The sequence below is a fragment of the Acipenser ruthenus genome, chromosome 25 (assembly GCF_902713425.1).
Source record: "Acipenser ruthenus chromosome 25, fAciRut3.2 maternal haplotype, whole genome shotgun sequence".
NCBI classification, from domain to species: Eukaryota; Metazoa; Chordata; class Actinopteri; order Acipenseriformes; family Acipenseridae; genus Acipenser; species Acipenser ruthenus.
In genome coordinates this window covers 27,128,124-27,150,735 of record NC_081213.1, presented here as the reverse complement: position 1 = coordinate 27,150,735, position 22,612 = coordinate 27,128,124, and the positions used below count along the sequence as shown (strand labels likewise).

At 43.8% G+C, this 22,612-nt stretch overlaps 1 protein-coding gene across 2 annotated transcripts; it reads left to right on the top strand.

The window, feature by feature from the left end:
* The first annotated feature begins 138 nt into the window (after window positions 1-138).
* LOC117412589 (ras association domain-containing protein 1) lies at window positions 139-21,993 on the top strand. 2 transcript variants are annotated; one of them, XM_034021079.3, is made up of 8 exons: window positions 139-952; window positions 1,655-1,830; window positions 2,037-2,444; window positions 8,256-8,380; window positions 19,352-19,456; window positions 19,574-19,862; window positions 20,229-20,344; window positions 20,710-21,993. In XM_034021079.3, the coding sequence occupies exons 3-8, from the start codon at window positions 2,144-2,146 to the stop codon at window positions 20,854-20,856; spliced, it is 1,083 nt and encodes a 360-aa protein (XP_033876970.1). In that variant the 5' UTR covers window positions 139-952; window positions 1,655-1,830; window positions 2,037-2,143; the 3' UTR covers window positions 20,857-21,993. The 2 variants fall into 2 exon arrangements, with proteins under 2 accessions (XP_033876970.1, XP_033876971.1); XM_034021080.3 differs by lacking the exons at window positions 139-952; window positions 1,655-1,830; window positions 2,037-2,444; window positions 8,256-8,380 and adding an exon at window positions 12,024-12,648.
* Window positions 21,994-22,612: the final 619 nt, after the last annotated feature.

Sequence of the window (22,612 nt, the reverse complement as noted above, 5' to 3'; positions counted from 1 at the left end):
ACAGATACAAACGTAAAGGTTAACCACAGCCTAGTACCAGTTCATTCAAAATGCCTCCCACTTCCAACCCCCAGACTGACAGCTTTTTTTTTTTTTTTTAAAGGTGGATCTCTGGGCTTTTTCTTAAGAAGGCTGTTTCAGGGCACTGCCGTTCCTTTCACTCAGCCTGAAGTCATTCAAATTTATTTTTCGTAACCGTTTACGACCAACACATATTTATCGTACATTTAAATATAAAGCTGTGACTCCAGTAACGCGCCTAGCCTCCTTAAACATTTTTATGGAAACTGCTGAAAATTGTTAACAAAAATAAGTAACTGCGTCTGTGCAACTTTTGAATCAACTTCAAGGGGTCTGTGTTACTGTGAAGCTACATTGATACTTACTAGGCTGGCTTTAAAAATGATAATATACTATAATGGATTTGTGTGTGATTCTGCAACACCGCTACTTTTTTTTTTTTTTTACTGGACTGGCAGTTTGCATATTTAAAAAAATAAAATCACCAGGGTTTTTCACCAAAACTGCAAAACTAGGCTAAGATACTTCTTGAGCGTTCTTAACGGGACGTGCACGGGCGGCTACCCCATTAGAGTTGCCTGTGTTGAAATGTAACGATTCACGTCTTCACAGAACGCTGTGTGCTCGTGTGTTCACAGTCCATTATGCGATTTTACGAACCGCTGAACGCTTGGGTTGTTAACAGGGTGAAACGAAGTAGGTTGAAAAGAGTGGACTGGCACTGTGTATGTGTTATTTTTTTTTCTCTCGTTACATTTTGGACAGGTTCTTCACTCTGCGCAACAGACAGAGCCCGACGATGTGTTTTTATTATCATTCTCCTTGGCTAAATCAAGTGGATTTATAAACATTTCTCCATCTTCTACAGCGATGGGCATGGACAGTTTTAAACGATACAAGAAGGGCGTTTGTTGAATTAAAATAAAAAAAGGTATGCTTTTTATTTTCCTACTTAAGTGGTTGTTGTTTTGCCAGACTAGTAGTGAGAAGCTAGTTGGAAAAAAAAAGTACTGAAAACAAGTAAGCAGTATTTACAGGAGCTAAACACGGCGTTTCTTACTAACTAAAAAAATAGGGGAAAAAAGCGAATCTCTCTGACCGTGTAGCTTAATCTTTAAACTGCCTAATTTCTGCGGTGTTGCGAGTTTACAGCGGGCTTTGGTGTCAAGTGAACGGCCCTTCTGTCTGCAGTGAGAAGTTTAGCTTGCATATATAGGTCAAGGAACGAGGTGCTGGCTTGCTATGCATTCCGTTTCTCAAGGTCTACCGTGGGGAACACTGTTCGTATATTCGAGGGTTGTCAAAATAGTTTTGCGCGCACAGCATCATTATATAAAATGCTGGAAGTCAGTTGATTATAGTTACATAATTGTATTGCGTATTGAGGGTCTGCAGGGGAAATTCATTTTTAATGCGCGCCTCAGTTTCTGGTCTTTGTGCTTTATGTGAAAATGTGACACAAGATAGGGACGAACAGTGGCTCGATTCATATCCAAATGTGGAAGCTCCGATCCGCATTGAGTAGCCACTTTCTATAACGATGCCCCGGAATACAGTGCGCCAAGCATCGTCTTAAATTTGCTCGTAAAGATTTATCCCAATCATCACTGGCTGTTTTTTTTTTTTCTTACAGGAACTAAGGAAATCACTATTCTTTATATAAAGCATGTTTTAAAATGGGACAAGGACAGGAATGAGAAATGACCCGTGGGACACGCTGGTTATGTGCTCCAGATCAGGACTAGAAGGGGAATCTGGAAGCCTGAACAAACCCGCTGGCTTGGTCAGATTTCAGTGTCTCTGATTCCGGTATTTTTTCTATACCTCCAAAATCTCCTTGCATGGACTTTTCACACAGCTTCAGAAAAAAGGGGGGGTTGTACTACACTAATGAAAACAGTGCTCCCCTCTACAGAAATGTGTTTCATTTTATAGCGCTGAGATAATGTACGCATGATAAGGAACGGCTCCAGCCTGGATTAGAATTCTCTTTTATTTTTCTTTTTAATGTTCAGCTCCCAATCAAAGCAGTATTGACTTTCTCAGCCGCAGGACTCTGGAGTAAGAGTATAGACACCTTGTGCAGTGTCCTCCACAGCGGTCCAGCTGCCTGTCTGTCGGGATGTCCCAAGGCGAGCTGATCGAGCTGCAGGAGATGTCCCTGGAGGATCGTATAGAACTCACCCCGCAGACCCCCCGGCTGGAGAGGGTGAACGCGCTGCGGATCAGCCCGGGGAAGCTGCCGGAGCTGCTGAGTCGAGTGCGGGTCATCCGGCTGCTGGGGGAGAGCCTGGACCCCCGTCTGACTGACGAGGCCGGGGAAGGGCACGACTTCCAGCCCTGCACCCACGCCCAGCCCACCTGGTGTGACCTCTGTGGGGACTTCATCTGGGGGCTGTACAAGCAGAGCCTGCGCTGCACACGTGAGTATAGGAAACGCAGTGACATCATTATCAGCAGTGACATCATTATCAGCAGTGACATCATTATCACCTCAAAGCATGTGGAACAGGGCGGAGGCCTCCAAACTCTGCAAAGACCTTCTCCACACAAAGCAGACAGGGGAAACGGAACTGACTGAGGTTCCCCAGAATTACAGACAAGCTCTAAAGAGTACTGGGGAAGTATTAGACCTCTCAAACACAGCTCACACTGAAGCGTAGATAAGGGTATTCTATAAGTGGGGCATCGTTTGCACTGAAGGGAATTATTATTATTATTATTATTTATTTCTTAGCAGACGCCCTTATCCAGGGCGACTTACAATTGTTACAAGATATCACATTATTTTTACATACAATTACCCATTTATACAGTTGGGTTTTTACTGGAGCAATCTAGGTAAAGTACCTTGCTCAAGGGTACAACAGCAGTGTCCCACACTGGGGATTGAACCCACAACCCTCCGGTCAAGAGTCCAGAGCCCTAACCACTACTCCACACTGCTGCCCTGGGCAAGTGTCCATCAGATCAGATCAGGCTCCTACTATTAACAGTGGAAGTGAGTTATTTTAGGGCAGGTGGTGATTAATATTCAGATACATTTCAGTTCTGCATTTGCAATTTTTATTGAGGACTCAGAGAGAGATGACACAGATAAAGTATTTAATAACAAGACGGGTAACAGCAGTTATCAGTTCTTTCAAAAAACATATTTGCCATGTTGGAAAATCTTCCTTTTGTGACTTCTTAATTCAATTTATTTTACTGAAAACATGAATATTTGTAGCTCTGGAGGAACTTTATACCAATATTACACTTCTGATTGTGCATGATTGAGCATGTTTGGCTACATGGGATTTAAACCAGATATTAAAGGGAACAGAAGGACTACATTTCCCATCATCCTCTTGCTCACATATGTAACTGGGATGGATTTACCAGTGAGCAGGAGGATGATGGGAAATGTAGTTCTGAGAGGTCCATGCGCGGGTACATGGGAAGCCATCTTGAGGCAGGGAATGCAGTGTAAAAGTTTAAAAAAGTGGTCAAAAAAAAAGTAAACAATACGCACACCTTACGTAAACAGTTGTAGCAACACATGGGAACGTGTAACACAATAAAATAAAAAGGTCCTTATGTACCCTTTAAAGATGAACCAAAATGAGCATCTGAGAATAGCGCTTCTGTGCTGTTTTCTGTTTAACCACACAGTTTGCTGAACGCAAGCTCAGCTCAGCCTCACTGTGGCTTAAATTGCAGTACTTGCATTTTTTACATCATGAAACTGCAGTTTCTCTTTGGTGTATTTTGAGTGTGCTCAGTGCTTCCTTTCTCAAGGTTCTGCAGAATGTTAGGAAGGAAAAGTGAAACCATCATTTTTATCATATTTTGACATAAACGCCAAGTTTTACAATGTGTGGCTTTCTCGCAATGCAAAGTGCATGATTACACTTTTCCAGCTGTGTATCAAGTAGTGGATGTTGTGTGGTATAGAACTAGCTTCTCAGGGAACGCTTTAGTTAGGAGGTGTCTCCGACCTGTTCCATGCAAGTAGAAAAACGAAACGTACTGCATTCAAATCCCAAAGCGAGGGACCCAGTCCTTATGGGAAAGTCTCCTGTGAGGATTTGAAGGCAGCTTTGCAAGGCAGGGGGAGATGAGGGAGCTGGGAAGGGTGTGGACAGGAAACCCAGCACCCTGGAGCGTACATCTGTGTGTGGGAGCCTGTGTTCAGATCTACAGGAAGTGGCATTGGAGTGACCCCCTCCCAGGGAAAGCAGCAGAAGATAAGCGGTCAAATCTGGAAGCGTGGATAAAAACAGAGGCAACTCAACAAACAGAGCACTTCCCTGTTTCTGTGCGTCTGTGTGATTCAGTTTCATCGTGAAGGCCACTGTGAACTGATGTTGCACAGTCAGGACGGAGAGGTCATGGTTCTTTGTGTCTGTGTGATTCAGTTTCATCGCTGTTTCATTAAATTTACAAATATTTGGTTCTAAGAGTAAATTCCATTAAGAGCAAGTAGTAAGTACAATAAATGGATAAGAATGAAATGTTGAGAGCAGCTCCAGCCCTACCCAGACCCATTGTAAACATGAAAACCCTTAACTGACACATTACTGTTTAATCTTACTTTGATGTTTGCATGCACAGCTGATAGACTTACTACTGGGAGAGCTGTATAGTGTTACCATAGCTTTAAGAGATCTTACAAAGGGTTCAAATGGACAAAGTGCTCTGCTGAATCCTTAAAATGCTAAATAAGTGCTGGATCCACGTGGTTTTGGCTGAACTGTAGCGTGTCCTGGTTTGTACAGAGTTGTGTTGCTGTGTCCTTGTTTCACACTGAGACAGTGCTCTCTCTGTTTGTGCCCAAGATGGCTTGGCTCCCAGTGTGGGCGCCCTGGTATTTCTCAGACTGGAGGAGGTGGGAGGGGGGAGGGGGCACAGTGAGAATGTGCCCTGATAATAACATTAGAAGAGATGACTTCGACATCACAGGTGGGAGGAAATGACAAACAGTTACTCTAACACATCCCTCCTTCAACCACTGTGCCACACTGCCTCCTAGTCCTTCAGCTCTAACCACTGTGCCACACGGCTTCCCAGCAGCTCATCTCACACTAGTACAAACAGTGCTTCACCCTACAGTCCCTTAGCTCTAACCTTTGTGCCACGCTGCAACCCATTCCAAACAGCACTCAAGTCAGACTGTTACCCTTTAAGCTCCTCCAGTAATGAATACACAGGGTTCCGTTAGGTGTGTGTGTGTGTGTGTGTGTGTGTGTGTGTGTGTGTAGCGTCTGTGTATCTGAGCGCGAGGGTGGATGTGGTTTTGGGGAGGGGGGAAACATGAAGTGATATGGCAGAGAACACCTAGCTCTTCTTATCTGCTACCATTGTGTTCAACATCTTCAGCAACAGTTAAAAACAGAAACGGGTTTGCTGAGAGCTTTTTTTTGTCCGAGTTCGCCTCTCGCATATAGATATAGTGATCTTTTTTTAGTTTTATTTAGACACATATAAATTAAGTGTTCACACTCCACGTTAGAGTGAAGATGCGTTTATATATACTGACTGTTGTGCAAATAACTTCAAAGATTTCATAGCAGTATCTACAGTATACATATTTATTACATGCAAAAGTGTTTTAAATTAATCTATGTGATGGCTTTAGTGTGCAAGTAGTGCTGCATGTGTGCTGTATATTAAAAGCCACAACTGGTTTGACAAACAACATTTTTTTTCTTCAGTTACTACCTGATGCCAGCACTAGATGGCAATGTAGCCCTTGAGTTGTGTAAGCCGCCTTTACTTACAGCACAGTTTCATTATATGCCCCGCAAATTCATTCTCTTTACATGTTTGAGTTGTATCTGGAGAAACCCTAATCAAGCTGTGATGAAACTTGTTATAGACATTCCTTAACACAAGATATCTGGTTTCTCAGAATCTATCTGTTGTATAAGCTCCAGTTTGGGGGTGGGGGACCGGCTAATGGTTACACTCTGGGGTACCAGCTGTACTGGCAGAGAAGACATGTTTAGGAGCTCTATAGGCCACACGGGTGCTTTAAACTTTAGGGATTGAAAAAGTCAAACAGAATATAATACAAAGTGTATCTCAACAAGAAAAAGAATACATTAGTTCAGTGTAATATTGCTCTACTTCCACTATATACATCCTCTTTAATTGAAGGAAACAGGAGGCTGAGTAACAGTGAGTCAGTGTCTTCATTAAGATTCATACCCCAGATCCCCTCTCCTTTACTGTTCTGGGGTATGACTCTTAATGATCTAACCACTATGCCACATTGTATTGTGATTTTGCTCTGTGGAATCTGGCATAACAACCTGACCCGTGTCTCATTTCCTACAGCAAACTGAACAGTGTGTAACTAACTGGGTAGAGCAGTGTGTGTCGCATTCTGCAGTGTGGTTTGACTCTTATCTGTGGTGGTGTGCATGCAACACGGAGGAATACTTACCACATTCATCTGAGACAGCGTAATACTTCGGCCCATTTATCTAAATGGCTGTTGGTTTATATTTGTAACTATTTATGGAAGCAGCAATTCTGCCTAATAGTATGCAGTGAGATTATAGCAACAGCATACTAACTTAGTAGATAATGGCATCCCCAGCATTGTTACTGTAATAGATTTGAATATGTGTCAATACCGCTGGTGGCATTGCCTCTTAGTGCAGCTGGTAAGGAGTCATAGATTGCTCTAGCACTAAATCTTTTGCAGAAATTGTTTCACAGTTCTTAGGACCACTTCCTTCCACAGCTTAGATAAATACCAACTAACAACTTGGACTGCATTTTGCAATCAGCATATTAATCAATTATCCATTTTTATTTGCATTAAAGCATATTCGACTGACAGGGAAGAACAGGGAGGGTGTGATTAAAAGCCAGTGCTTTCAATCGTGAGCTTTTCTGCTGTGTACTGTAGTAAAAGCGCAGGGAAGCATAGTAAACAGAAGTATGGTGAAGCTTGTGAAAAGCAAAATGCTCAGCCGTGTCGCGGTAAACTTAATGTAAATGCTTTTTATTTTCTTAGGCATCGCCTTACCTACAGAAGTGCGTGCAGAGTTGAAATGAGACAAAAGAAAAACAGATTAGCTCGTTAAGAGCCCAGGAGGTTTCTTTTAATGAGTTGTATCCCTGGACAAGCTCCCCTGGAGGCCAGGCTGTGTAGTGCTTCCAGGGCACAGCAGACTGGCTTGCCCCCCTGGCGGCTCCTTCATGCTGGACATGCTGCTGGTTCCACTCTGTCAGAGAGAGCTGGCCCCCTGTTCCCACACTGCTCAGCAGACTGTCATGTGATCTGAGCTTGCCAGGGCTCTCCAGTGTTGTAATGCTCCTGCAATCTCATGCCTGTGTGTATATATAGAATCCCCTGCCCTGGCAATGGGGAGGTGGGGGAGCAGTGAATGCAGGCTGTGTCTGTGCAGGGATACTGCGTCTCCTGTGCTGCAGGGCTGGAGAGGGCAGCAGATCGTCATGACAGGGCTGGTTAATGAGCTGTCTGTTAAAATCATTTCTTACACTGGGCTTCTTTATTGTGCACAATGTAGCTTTTCATATCACCGTTTACAGCCAGCACTTCACAGTACAAAGCCCCTCAAACTTATTTTTGTTTAACCTTTATGTTTTCCCATAAAACTGAGATTTACATCTTCCTGTGTCAATAAAGAGCAAAGTCATACAGAAACACATCAGCATTGTCACACTGGCTATAAAAACCCCAATGTGATCACATTCATCAAGCTTCAGAATCGTTGTTTTTTTTTCTTTTGGTTTAATTACTTCTTTATCGAGATTATGTAGGTGCTGTCATGCTGTGACATGCTAAGCGATCCAAATCGCCTTTTTAATTCGTTTTCAGATTACAAGAGGGATGCCAAAGTTCTTTAAAAAAAAACCCACAGGAACAGAAACAAGTGGGAGAAAATGACGATTCAAGAGAGGGTACAGATGAAAAGATGTCTTAATAAATCTATGGCTTTCTCCTTGCCATTACACCCCCTTATTGTCTCATACACCCCTACGGTTTTGGGGGAATCTCTTTGTCATTGGGTCACTGTGTTTTAATGTTACTAACCCTTCTATGGTATACCAGTGTAATTATGCTTTTGAAACACAATGGAAAGTGTAGTTGCTGTAGCCGCAGCATAGCGCACCACTGGAAAGCATTGGTGACATCAAATACCATGAAGAAGAAAGACAGGTAGCATTCTTTTCTTTTTTCTTTTTTTTTATGTATGTATTTATTTTATTTTCAGACTGCGGGTTCACATGCCACTACAGGTGTCGGGCACTCATCCAATTGGACTGCAGCGTGCAAAGGAACCGCTTCACCGACCAATCAGACCCTGCAGAGCACACCGTGGAGACAGACACCAATGTGGTAAGAGATGATATTGATTGAACCCTCCCCACCTGTGTTGAGGGGTCATGACACGAGCGTTTTGGATATTAAAAGTGTCCCGTGGAAGTGATATAAGCAAGGCACAGGTGTTAACTACGTCACTCAGAAATCCAATTAAAACGTCCCTCTTGTCTCTACTGATTTTGAAGTCTTTACTTCCCAAACCCCACAGCCAAGAACGGGACTTCTGAAGTTAGGCCAAGTGAATGAAGCTCTTCACATCAAAATACAAATTGCATCCTTCTTAGCTCTTTATTACTATCGTGTAAGACATTTTTAGACACTTCTCATCTAACTTTTTGTCTGATTTTACAACACATTTTCATTGAATTTTGTATGATTATGGATTTATTGTATTATCGTTTTACCTGATGCAATATTTGATCTCTTCAGAAACACGTAGTTGATAATCTAGTACAGGAAAGACAACTGTTTTGGATTTCAAACGTTAAGAAGGTATCAAAGCATTACAAATTTCTAATTGTTCTTGAACGTGTCATAGAATATACCTGTCAGAAATACACAGCGTGCCAATATCAGAGCTGAACAGAGCGCAGGCAGGGCTGTGTCACAGCAGTGTCAATGTCAGAGCTGAACAGAGCGCAGGCAGGGCTGTGTCACAGCAGTGTCAATGTCAGAGCTGAACAGAGCGCAGGCAGGGCTGTGTCACAGCAGTGTCAATGTCAGAGCTGAACAGAGCGCAGGCAGGGCTGTGTCACTTTATCTTCACTTGACAGACTGAAGCTGATGCCAAGGCTATTCATTCTCGTTAATTGAATATTTTGTGACTCCCCAAGATGAGCCCTAGATTATATAGAGAGAGAGAGAGAGATTGATCTATTTTCAGATCCATCTTTAGTGAAATTCTGGCTCTGCTTTAATTAAAATTGCATGAACTCATATGCTAATATACAGTATGTAAGGATGATAATGTGAGCTATTTAAATCCTTAATTATTTACAACTCCCTATTCCCCGGGTCACTGCAGTACTGGTATATGAAAATCTGTTCTGAGCTGATAGGTGAAATAAAGAATTTGAATTTTTCACATGCAAAAGAGTTTCTGAGGAAGGAAGGAAGGCAGGAAGAGAGGCTGTTGACACCTCCAGTATCCATGGGGTAAAGGGAGAACAAGGGGAGGAAAGAGGGCAGCCCTGTTTGGGATGGGGGTGGAGTTCAGTAATGGAGTTTAATACCTGGAAAGTATTGTATTTGCTCAGCCCAGATGTAGGGGAAATCTAAACTTAAAAGAGTCAAGATATATACACATAGTCATCATCATTATGACTGTGTTGTATTATTAATCAGCATAGCTGTAGATGTTTTGTTAGTGTGGTTTTCGTTGCACAGTCGGCTCCAGTCTGCTTGGGATTGAGACTGGAGACAGGAGGGCGAGGCCAGCTTCTCCTGCAGTGAATATGAAAGAAGTGGTGGGATCTAAAGACACATTTCCACAGTAAGTTATATCATTGGGCTGCTTTGCAGAGTGAGTTGGAAGCAGGAGGTTTGTTCATTGCTCATCTGGTTGAGAGATGAGAGTGCCCCGGACTGGGAGATTGCTTCAAGCTTTGACCTCAAGGCAGACCCCAGGGATCAGGGTTTGAGGCTCTGGGACATTACAGGCACCATGTACCATCTGTAGAGAGCCCAGATTGTATTACCTATCTATTCATGCCATGCCAGAACCCAGCCACAATTTAAACGATTCTCCAGCAGCGAAGGGGTGGGGGTGGGGGTGGGGGTTGCCTAGCAACTGAAAAGGGACTGCTGGCCTGGTAATGGAGTTCTGTGTTGCCAGGCAACCACAGTGGGCTGTCAATTGGGCACGTGGAGGGGGTGAAGGTCAGAATCGAGAGCAATGCTGGTTAGTCAGCACAGTATTCTTACCAAGTTGAAAGCTTCCATAGTAAAGAGCTATTGTTACACACACACTGTTGCAATACTGAGTCACAAATGAGATGTGAATTGTCATCTCAGAATTCAGTGGTGCTTTGCAGTACGGCTGGTGTAAAATTCACAGATATGGCAGGTTAGTCAGTTAGTCCATTTCCATCATGGGAGGACCCTAAACTTTCAAATATATAGCACAGAAGAACAGAAGTACAAACATGTGCATGAATAGTTCTTATTCAAGAACCTATTAGATAGTGCCCTGGGGCTAGGAGATAAGCCTCTTATGTTCCTATGTGATTATGTTATGTGATGTATGGGGTGAACCATTCTGGGCTTACATTTTGAACATAATGAATGCAGAGCATGCAAGCCAGTGATAGCTTTCTGTGTGTATAATGCATGAGTTAACACAGTACCTTAAAATGAATATTGCACAAGTCTAATTATTATGCAGACAGGAGTAAGAGGAAATAACAACGCAATGTTCACAGCAGTCTTCAAATCAAACATCAGAAATAGCCTGTTTGAAGCTCTAGCCCTCGGAAATCCAGGATACAAAACCCCTTGAAGGTCTTAGAAAACTTGTTACCAGGCCAAAGCATTGTTTATTTGTACGGTTTGCCTCTTTGTCTCTGACGTGCTCGCTGGTGCTATGAAATAATAAATTGTAGGGATTTGAATCTATTCTTTTTCTGAAGGTTTTGGGGGGGGTGCAGCGCCTTCAATTCCACATCATACTGGATTGAGTGTGTGTGTGTGTGTGTGTGTGTGTGTGTGTGTGCGCGTGTGCGTGTGTGTGTGCATGTGGGAGTGTGTGTGTGTGTGCAGGGGGGGGGTGTGCGTGCATGTGGGAGTGTGTGTGTTTGTGCGTGTGCGTGTGTGTGTGTGCGTGTTAGATTAATGATTTATCGAGCGTTTTGTGCTATGCTGTGATACTATTATTACAGCAATCGACAGTTTAATGGGTACTACTCAATTCATTCTGATGTGATTGATGTCTGAGACAGCTATTGATTGTCAGCCTGAGGTCTTAGTATGTTTCAATACACAAACCTATACAGTGTGCCCTGTGTTCATTAGCTACATTAATGAAGCAGCTAAACTTCTGGAGTGACACTGATTGTTTCAGATGGTCGAAAGTGTGAGCAGATGCTTATACAGAAGAGTACAGTTAGACACTGAGTGAACAGGAGGCATGAGTTTTAGGTGGCATTGTCTGTATGGCGTGATTCAAATGGAATGTAGACCTAGAAGCACTCCATGCTAATGGACTGAAGATTCCTTCCTCCCCACACCAGGACTCCAGAACCTATAAACACCTCCGGTCTTAACTCCACCAATGCTTTACCACCAGGCTGCACTGTGGAACTCCTGTAGCGTTTGCATGTCAGAATATTACAGATAGCAAAGTCTATTAAGAATTTAGATCTAGCTGTCAAAGTAACACATGTATAACACTAGCTTATAAAGGGCTTTGTCATGGTATACCATAGTATTTGTGTTTTGCACTTTGCTACACAAAGCACAATACAAAATCTATTTCAGATTAAACAGCATAAATCAGGTGTGTTTCAGAGTTAAAGATTAAAAAAAAAAAAAAAAATGAACAGTGTGTTCTGGTACAGCCTGGCAGTGAGGGTGTTAATGGTGCTTGGCAGGAATCCCTAGGTTTTGCTAGGGACAGGAAAAGGGAGGGGAATATGAAGTTATTAGGCAGTTGGAAGTTCCCTCGCTATCCAATCAAGGAGGGGTTCTGGGCAGCTGTGTATTTTCCAATTCCAACGGGCGGGGGGAGGTTTAGAGAGAGCTAGAGAAGCGGAGCACAGCGCGAATCATTTACAGAATCGACAACGTGGGTAGAGTGAACTAGTGGAAAGAAAAGACGCATTTTACAGGAAATCTCAATCAACAAGACAAAAAGTTAAGACATATACAAAGCAATAAAGCATTTGTATAAAGAGACCGCAGGCTATATTACATTAGGAAAAAAAAAAACAAAGTAAGGTAAACGTGTATGTCGAGAACTACATTACCTAAGCAAATATATCGTATTCAAATTAAGAGTCGCTGACGGCCGTTTTAACTTTGTAGTGTTTGGCTGGCAGTTTTCTTTTTTAAAATTTGAAAGGCGTTGCGGGCTGGGCTTGCTATATTAGTTACAGCTGTATAGTTTTCTTGGGCGAAGGCACGGGATGAGAGACGGCGTTGAAGTGTCGACCCCGTCCTTTGAGATGACTTGGGGCAGCACCACGAGCAGCGGCTACTGCAGCCAGGAAGACTCGGACTCGGAGTTCGAGCAGTACTTCACAGCTCGGACCTCATTCTTCCGCAAGCCACGCAAAGACATCGGCAAGGTGAGAGATCAGCGGCTAGGGGTAGCGTGTGTGTGTTTGAATGTATCTGGGGGTTGAGGCTGTTTACATCGGTAACTAAAGTCTAGTAAAAAAAAATATATATCATTGAGTCAGATCCGTAATAACTCAATTAATTAAGAAACAAAATTAAGCGGCTAATAGTCTTATTAAAAAAAATAAATAAATAATATCGTGTACTGGTATCAATCAAAATGGTCTTTAAGATACATAATTAAGATATTTAAAATGATATATTATGCGGTAATTGTATATTAGCAGTGAGCAAACCGTTCTTTCGTTTTAGTAATAGTCAATGTATTTAATTTAGTTCTGGTATAGAACATTTTCTAAATGTTTTAATTATATGCAGTAGTTGTAGTAAACGCGTCTCTTGGGGAATAGTGGGATGGGGGTTCACAATGTACTGTCACAAAGAGATCAAATCCCCATAACTGGTGTCTGAACCCCCAATTTAATCCCCACCGCACCCCATTGTTATATGGGGCAGCAGAGAGAATCTCCCAGTAATGCCCCACAATGCCCTGGCATTGGTTTGGGGAATTACTTTGGGTTTGCAAACTTATTGTTTATATTTATAAATGTAACTGTAACCCCCTTTTCTTTTTTCAAAGCATCGTTCTTGGAACACGATTGTGTCACTGCTAGTGTTGCTCAGTCACATTTGTAGTTGTAACTGGAAAAGAACAAGTCTTCCATTTCCTTATGGTCTGATTCATGCAACGTGTCACACCGTGTGCTGCCTTCTCATCATTATGGATTGAGGAAGGTTTTGGTAAGTCTTGGATCCGATTGGTTAAAGACCAGGTCTTTCCTCGTCTCTTAACAATATATCCAGGTCTGTCCAGCTTCCCCCTGCATCTGAATTGAGGTGCACACTAGGCGCGTGTTTTGTGTAATGTTCATACTGGGGATCTGTGTTGAGTTCATTTGAATATATGGAAATATTTTCCTTGCATAGTAAAAACAGTGCTGCGTGTCTCATGCATGACAATGAGCGATGCAGTGTCGTTACAGACAGTCTAGACTGCAGATCAGAAGTGGGGTTTTAATGCAGAGGTTTCATTTGTTTTTTGTTAGGTGGTGGTGGGGAGGGGTGTGTTTAATCTGTTAGACTGGTAAGCAAGGCGCTGACGGGCCTTGTGCTTGAGCTTGTCTTCCAGCCCTCTGCATGACAAACGATCCTGGTGATAGCTCTGCGTCTCCAGGGAAATGCCGCGATGGATTCGGAGATGCCCAGCATTGCATGCATAGCTCTGAGCAAGGTCTCAAACCCACAGCAACCCCTGCCAGTGCAGCTCCTGTCCCATCTGCACCCTGAGCTGCCGTGCCCATGTGCTCGTAGACGTGGAGAAAGTGAAGACAGGCTGTTTGGTATTCCAGTCATCCCAAGGGTGACAGCTTGGACTATGCGCTATGACAGGCTAAACCCAGAGAATGCTACACGGATGTGGCCAGGAGGATTCTAATCTAGCGTTCCGTCACCATCTCAGTTAAACCATGCAAAGTCATATTTTATATTTCCTTTCATCCAGAATTGTGATCTGCAAAGGTTTTTTTTTTCTGATGCATGCTCAAAGAAACAATGCGATTCATATCCTAGTGATCGACAGTAATAAATCAGGCACCTTGCAAGGTTTCCTTGCTTGCATCCTATAAGGAGGAGCTGTTTTGTTGAGGTGAAGAAGCACTTAAACCTGCTGACACCAAGATAAGCTTAGTGGAGAACTCCAATCGTAAAGCAATAAAAACAAAAGGCTTAAAAGAACATCAGGTTTGTGTGGTTTGAACAGAAATGGTGACGCCAGGGTGTCTGCGTCATTGCCAGGGGGAAACCGTTTCAGCATTGGAGTCTAGCTCCACTGCTTGTCTTCTTGTTTTGTTACAAGAAGATTGAAATGGTTGTGGAGTTAGTGCTGTAAGTATAGATAGCAGGACTGTTTAGAGCTGCAGTCCTGTCTGAGAGCTGTAACACTGGATCGCACACCACACTGGAATGTTAGATGTTACAGATACAGTAAAATATGTGGTTAGTGGACAAGAAAGTGTGCCTACGTTCACCCGGCATAGCCTGGCAGGTGTAGCTGAAAGGTCCTAGTACTGTAACATGCTTTGAATCTGGCTGCTATAGACTGAGATCTGGTGGTTGCTGTGTGTTTTAAGTGGAAATGGATCCACTGCCTGGAAGTGAAATGCTTGAAAACGACACATCTGTTCCCATTATCTGCTGAGAATGCACCAGTAATGGCTTACAGTGTTTGCTGAGAGTGCCGTGTTGGGCTCGTTTGCACACGCCACACTACCATTAACAGAGAAACATTGGCAGCCTGCTGGCTCTCATTGTCTTCTGGGTCAACATGTTTCCTGCAGCCTCTTTCCTTAGGAAGCTGGGCAGGCTGGCTTTGCTGTGCAGACTGCCCCTGGGGTCGTGTCCCGGATTCACACAGGAGATGCTGGCTCTGCTGCCAGCTCGCACACACACCTGCTTTATACCAGCCTGGTTTGCTTTTGGCCCACATGCAAGTGAGTGCACAGGTGATGCTATCCTGCTGCAGAAACTTGACTTCAAAACAGGTTTTCTGTATACTGGTCTTCCCTGGGATTGTGACACACGCAGTCTTTGTTTTACGCTGCAAAGGGTAAAGTTGATTTACCGTTTGGTCTAGACAGGAGGTGAATGGCTAGAATCAACACCCACAACATTTTCCCAGTTTAGCTTATTTCTGCAGGGAGTGGATTTTTTTCTTTGCTCAATCTGAGAAGCAAAACAAGTGCTTCTATTGACCAGATGTTAATTTTGTCTGCTCTTTTTTTCTCAGTAGTTATTTATTTAAAATGGTGTCGCCTGTTCTCATTTTAGGATATAATGACAGGCTGGTATTTAGTCTTCCAAAATAACCAGAGCACAGACATTTGGGGCCTCCCTGACCAGGGATGGAAACTCCCATTGCATAGCAGTCTGATCCATTCCTGGTTTTACTAGGAGCTTAATAAGATACATCTGAGCTTGTTACCTATACACTGCGGCTGATCAAGCTCATAGTAAAACCTGGAACTGTTTTTCAGTCTTATTTCCATCCCTGCTGACTGACCGGTTCATTTTTGGCCGTCCCTATCCCATACAAAAACACATCATTTTCAGCTTATAAAAGCAGCAATGCCCTTTGCAGCAAGCATGACCTGGAGTGGTACAAGGGAGGGGTGAGAGAGAGCTAGGGCAGGTCACCCTGGAACCCGAGGATGTTCTGGTCTGGATTATTAGGAACAGCTGATTTGTACCGCACATGTCCTCCGGTGTTTCCTCAGGAAAGCTCCATTGCCTCAAGTCCAGGCTGGGCTTCAGCAGAGAGGAAAGGGAAAGGGAAAGGGGCTGAACCGCCTCTCCCAGATCAGTGAGAACTGCACACAGCTCCCTGGACAGGGTCAGGCTTGGGAAAGGGGCTTCATAGCAGGGCTTGGGAAGGGTCAATACGGACCATCAGACTGAGACCCCAACCCTGCTGGAGTACACACCCTTCCACACTAGCGCAGCATGATCTGCAGTATAATATTGTATTTCTTGCTCTTACTGTATTACTTGTATTGTAACACTTGAAATGTATTTGCTTACGATTGTAAGTCACCCTGGATAAGGGCGTCTGCTAAGAAATAAATAATAATAATAATAATAATAATAATAATAATACTGTACCTGGAGTGAGATTCAGAAAGCGTTCGTGCATCAGTTCTGAATTGGGAGTGCAGTGCTGTCTCGTTTGCTAAGATGTGGGGCTGTAATGATACACTAATGTCACAATAGGATATGTATCGCGATATGCAGGTCGCAATACAGTATGATCAGCCTTTTGCATGTATCAGTTATGAATATCCACCTACTGTACCTCACCAGTTCATCCCACCAGGGACAAACCTGCTTAAAGAGTTGAAGCATTGTATGTGTGTTTTAAACCATTCCTGCTGCCGTTGAGCATGAGGTGGTTAGTGCTGGTGTCAGCTGTGATTCTTGCAAAAGAAACTGTTGTAAAACAAGCCTTTCATTGTGAGCCGTTCCTTTTGAACAAAGGAAGAATGCAGTTATTTTTGTATGAATACAGGGCTTTGGAATGCAGACTAGGAAACCACAGTCGTGGCGGTGCCGGTATTGCATTTCCACAAATATGGAGATAGGAGGGGCAGCAAAGTGTTCCCCGCCCCCACACACACGCACACACACCCCAGAGGAGGGATCCGATTGGTTAATGGTGATATCATGGGTTTGCTTAGCTGATGATGAGAACAGGAAGTACGTCTGATGCAACAAGTGAGCAAGAACATTGTGGGTAAGAAATGCGAGAGAGAGGGAGTGGAAATCAGTGCTGGCTAACGTCACTTTAATTTGTCAGATTAGGATAAGGAAAGAAAAGAGAGCGAGCACAAAGAAAAAGACAGAGCAGCAAATCAATCGCTGAGTTGTTGAGGGGCAGGGCCGGGGTAGTGGGGCTTGGCATTTCCTTCTCCAGCTGCTCTGGGAAAGATTCCCGTAACGTTTCCCACTGCGTTCCCATCCCCGGGTCAGACCCTCCCCTGACTTCCACAGGTGCGTCATCCCAAAGTATTCATTGAAAAAAATTAAAACTGAAAGCTAGGAACTAAAGACGCAAAGAGCGCTTCAATGCCATACCTTTCTCTGGTAACAAACTCAGCGTGATCATTTAGGTACCGTTTTTACTTAGCCTCAAAGATTGGTAAAAGGAGAAACGTCTAGCATCCATCCCTGCTGTCGATACATAAGCAGGCTAACACAGCCTTGCTGTAACTGTCAGCCACAGTGGAGGCAGTGAATCACACAGAGAGCGATCGGGATTCAAAGCCTTGCTGTAACTGTGAGCCTCAGTGGAGGCAGTGAATCACACAGAGAGCGACTGGGATTGAATGAGGGCAGCAGCTGCAGAAGGGAGTCCCATCCTGGGGCTGGCTGGTTGATGCCGTGGGCACACTCGGGGCTCTGCCGTGTTCACAGCACCGCCTGGTTTACAGCATTGTGTCTCTCTCAGTGCTGCCTTCAGCTCATCTACTGCAGGCCCTGTATCAGGGGAGCAGTCTCCACACCTGCTCTGAACAGCAGTGCAGCGCAGTCATTGTGTAGCGGGCAGTGTTGTGTGAAACCCTGCCGTTATGGATTCTGTTCTCTCTCCTGTCTGTGAGGTTGGATAGTGAAAAGCTCACTAAAACTCACTAAAACTCATTATTTTGAAGCCATTGCACAGAACATTTGTTCATGGAGGGGGGAAGGGGGTATTTGATTTGCAGCATGAAATAATCCTGCCAGCTTGATTGATTGATTGATTATAGTAGTAAATGAGATAATCAATCCTGTTTTACACTCAATTGTGGGTTTCGTGACAGCTGTAATTATCTTGTATTGGCTGGGGAAACAGTCCAATACAAAATGTAATAAAAATTGAAATTTTAAAAAAAAAGAGATTACACATTTTATAAAATTGGAATTAAAAAAACAAACAAACACCCTGTATATTTTGACAGAGTTTCGTGCATGCCGCCTCATCTTCTGTGTATCCGCTGCAGTCCCTGTATGACTAATGATGGGGTGGGACGCATGCAGTAACATATAAAACTGGAGCTTCGGTTCTGCATGTATTTCACTTTGTTTTGTATTGAAGTTTAACTTGAATCTGTTTAAATACATACACGTAGCACAGTATCACTCTGAAGACAGTGGCTGTCCTATACACAGAACATGCTGATTTACACAAGCCTTGTCTGCTAGGCTGTGGGCTCAGCCCCAGGGGAGGCGAGGCTGACCCTCGCTGGGAAGGAAGCGCTTGTATGTGTTCAGCTAAATATAGCCCAGAGCTCTGACCGTGTTCAGAGAGCGCTGGCCTTGAGAGCGACATGGAAACTTTCACATCCACTTCCAACATTTAAAGAAATGAGTTCATGTTTTGGGCGTTTCCTTTTTCTTTCTACAAATAGTAGGCTTGTACAACTGGTCTTATCTCAAAAGCATGCATTTATCTTAAAAAATTATACTTAATAAAAAAAAAAGCATGCTGTTTGTTTGTTGTACTTTATCATCAAAGTTAATGCTACAATTCAGAGCTGCCTTTCATGGTAAAGCACTATTGAGCTATCAAATACTGCAGTGGAAAGGTGGCCACAGTAGAAATGGGAGACTGTGGTTAAAAAATCAAAAACCTTCCCAGAGAAGCAGAGGGAGCAGCTCTTTGGGGAGATGCCTTGTACAAGATTTATGGGAGGACTATTAACATTGCTGCTGGGCCACTGTTGCTCTGGCTTTATCAGCTTCCCCTTTCGTGGGCTTCTCTTTTAATCTTGTTTTTAGGTCGTTGTTTTGTTCCTCTTCAGTTTAAAATCTATTCTGCCCGCTGAAGCTCGGCAGCAGACGTAATGGTTTGCAGGCTATTACTATAAGACAGATCAGCTTGCTCGGCCCAATGGCTCAAGTGCCCCACCTTGTGGTAAATCATCAGAAAGCCCTTTTAAAGTAATCGAGCAGTACTCTGCTGCCTCCTTGTGGAATACCAGAGAACACTGTGAAATCAGGCATTTCTGACAGCATATGTTAACATACGGCGCTAAGATGAGGCACCAGGACTGAAAGGGATAAGCGAGCAATCCTTCTTTCTGCCAACGATGTAATAAGGTTGAATTTTCTGTTTTTCAGGACGAGCAAAAAGACCGGGAGAAGCAGGAGCTGTCTCCGAGCGAGATTGAGCAGAAAGTGAGGGAGTACAATGCACAGATCAACAGCAACCTCTTCATGGCCATGGTGAGCACACAAGAAGGAACCGGCTTTGATCAAACCATTGCTTCTACAGCACGGCGAAAGATCCCTTGATTGCCTTGGTGTCTCAACGTCGTGTGTCTTGTGTTGTTTTGTCCCCAGAACAAGGACGGCTCCTACACTGGGTTTATCAAGGTGCAGTTGAAGCTGGTGCGCCCGGTCTCCGTGCCTCCCCCTCCCCGCAAGGCGTCCTCCGCCCTGTTGGTGCGAAAAGGCACGGCTGTGAAGCGGCGCACCTCCTTCTACCTGCCCAAGGACACGGCCAAGCACCTGCACATCAGCTCCCAGACGAAGGCGCACGAGGTCATCGAGGCGCTGCTCAACAAGTTCACCGTGGTGGACAACCCCCGCAAGTTCGCCCTGTTCGAGCGCAGCGAGCGTGAGGACCAAGGTGAGCAGCTGTGTGGGATCCCATCGTTTCCAGTGTGATGGGTCTGCCCTCAAAACAAAATGCACATACAATTCAGCGTGCTCTTTCAACTCGGATAAACGAACTGAGAAAGGAAGGAAAATACAAATGAGTGAAATACACCCTACACGTGTTAATCCATGTTCAATTTCAATTTAAAATTTAAATGCACAAAAAAAAAAAACCGCTTAGCTGCAGTTACCCGTAATGAAACTGTGGTTGAATTGATTACGTTTCTTTTAGTGTTTGTAAAGGTGAATTGGTCAGGTGTTGGTTTATGTTCTGAGGCTGTGATGTGTTGCACACTGGGTCTGACCTACGTGGTCCCTCTCGTTTGTGTGTTTGCAGTGTACCTGAGGAAGCTGTCTGACGAGGAGCGGCCCCTCCACCTGCGTCTGTGTGCCGGCCCCAGTGAGAAGGTGCTCAGCCTGGTGCTCAAGGAGAACGAGACTGGAGATGTGAATGTGAGTGAGGACAGGGGAGCAAAGAGGATCTTAATCCACGAAGCATTCAGGAGACAGGATGCGTAGAGAATCTTTCTGAGGAATGTTAGGCATCAGGAAAAAAGGGTTCTTGCTACTTCTATGCAATTTATAGCACCCAGCCAGTGCAAAATTAAAATAAGTAAAAATCTCATGGATTAATAAAAATAAATAAAGGGAAAAAATTGTAATTGTAATAAAGAAAAGACTTTCCCTAGCCTCTTTTGTATTTCACCGTGTGTGTGTGATATATATATATATAAAATCAACACAGCTGGCTGTTGCATTGTTGCAAAGAGTCCACCAGATGGCCCTGTTTCCTTAACCCTGTGTTTGTGTCTCTGCAGTGGGACGCCTTCAGTATGCCGGAGCTGCACAACTTCCTGCGCATCCTGAAGCGCGAGGAGGAGGAGCACGTGAAGCAGCTGGTGGAGCGCTACACCCGCACACGCATCAAGATGCAGGAGGCCCTGACCAGCCACACCCCCGGCTGAGATGCGACACGCCGCAGTGCTGCCAAGAGGCCACCAGGGGGCCTCAGTCGCCTTTTCTCCAAAGATCACAGCTGACCGAGAGAGTGGATGGACACTGCCTGATTGTGGGTGGTGAAGAGAGCGAATGGAACGAACCGTGATGTGCCTTCGACCCGGAATGAGAGAGAGAATGAGTTGTGCTTGTGAAAGAGAGAGATTGTGAGAGACTGGCTGCGTCCAGCAATGACTGATTGCCTTAATAGTCTCTTGTATGATTCCAGTGTGTTCAGAAATAACGTGGGGGGAACATGGAAATGGGGTACTCCTTTCATTTCTTTGGGGGGCACTCCACCCCATCCCCACCATCAGCACTGTGGAACCTTGTTGAAGTGTTAGAGACTGCCAAGTTAGCCACCCGGGTATCCAAGCCCACAGTGTTCATAGTGAATGGCTGGACTGTCTGTACAGTACACAGTGTAGGTCACAAGGCTTCTGTGTTGAGAAGCACTTTGACTGAATCCTGTGCACTGCCCATTTTCGCTTTGCTTTTTATTGGAATAGTAATTCAAGTCTTGGCGGGTGGGATGGGAGATTTTACATTATTTACATTTTTTTTAGGCTTTTTTTTATATAAAACATGAAATTTCATATTTGTAATGGTTCAGTTTTTTTTTAAACAATCCCAGATAATAACACATCACATGTCTTCAGTCCAGTACTTTTTGGATGTGTATTTGTTTAATGCCTTCGTGTTACATATTGTAATTGTAATTTGATAACAATTGAAGGGTTTAGTGCAGTACACTGGTAACCCATGTTTTGCAGCATGCTATATCCCACACAGCAATGACCACCCTGGATTTTGTTTTAACGAGCCTAAGCGGCTCAGTCTTTTTCTATTTTGTTCTTTAGAGTCTAAGTTCAGGTAGAAACCAATATGAAAGCTCTGTAATCTGAGGTTCAATTCAAAACATGGATGTGAAGGTGAAGACTTGCCCCTTTTTTGAGTTTCAAGTTTGATTTTTCTCAGCATTTAAAAAAAAAAAAAAAAAAAAAAAAGTTTTGGTTTGGTTCTTTTTTTTTTCATATTCAAGACGGTGAACTGTTAATCAAGAGACAACTTTGTGCCTACAAACAGAAATAAAAACTGATGAGAAAGCCCCATTGAAATGAACTGTGTTGATGTTGCATGCATCTCTGTGCCAGTTTGAAATGTAAAGCTTCCTGTCATTTCTGCTCTTCAAAGCGTTATCAGTATAACCCCAACCCCCTTCACCACACACTCGCTGTGGCTGGGAGCCAGTGCGGGCCAGTTTGACTCGCAGAGGGACGGAACTGCATGCTGGTGTGGAGAGGGTGGGGATCATGTTCCTGTGCTGCTGAATCCTTTGGAGAATGTAAAAAAGCTGGGCAGTCAACAAAGTCTGCTAAATTCTCACCATGGATGGGAGATCACCTGTCTATAGTGGCCACTCTGCTGTATCCCAGTGTCAATGATGAATCCCTGGGGAGAGACCACTTCCATGTAACACGTTTCACTGGGAAATAGAACAGGACAGTATTGGAAACTCCTTTTAAACATACAGGGGCTCCTCATAATCTTGCACTACTTTCATCTGTAGAATACATATTTGTTTATTTGTTTATTTAGCAGACGCCTTTATCCAAGGCGACTTACAGAAACTAGGGTGTGTGAACTATGCATCAGCTGCAGAGTCACTTACAACTACATCTCACCCAAAAGACGGAGCACAAGGAGGTTAAGTGACTTGCTCAG

Bases quoted from the DNA above. Each gene is read 5' to 3' on its own strand.
- LOC117412589 (XM_034021079.3), top strand. From the start codon at position 2,144: ATGTCCCAAGGCGAGCTGATCGAGCTGCAGGAGATGTCCCTGGAGGAT. The intron at 2,445-8,255 runs GTGAGTATAGGA...TTTTATTTTCAG, and splicing joins GCAGAGCCTGCGCTGCACAC to ACTGCGGGTTCACATGCCAC. The intron at 20,345-20,709 runs GTGAGTGAGGAC...GTGTCTCTGCAG, and splicing joins ACGAGACTGGAGATGTGAAT to TGGGACGCCTTCAGTATGCC.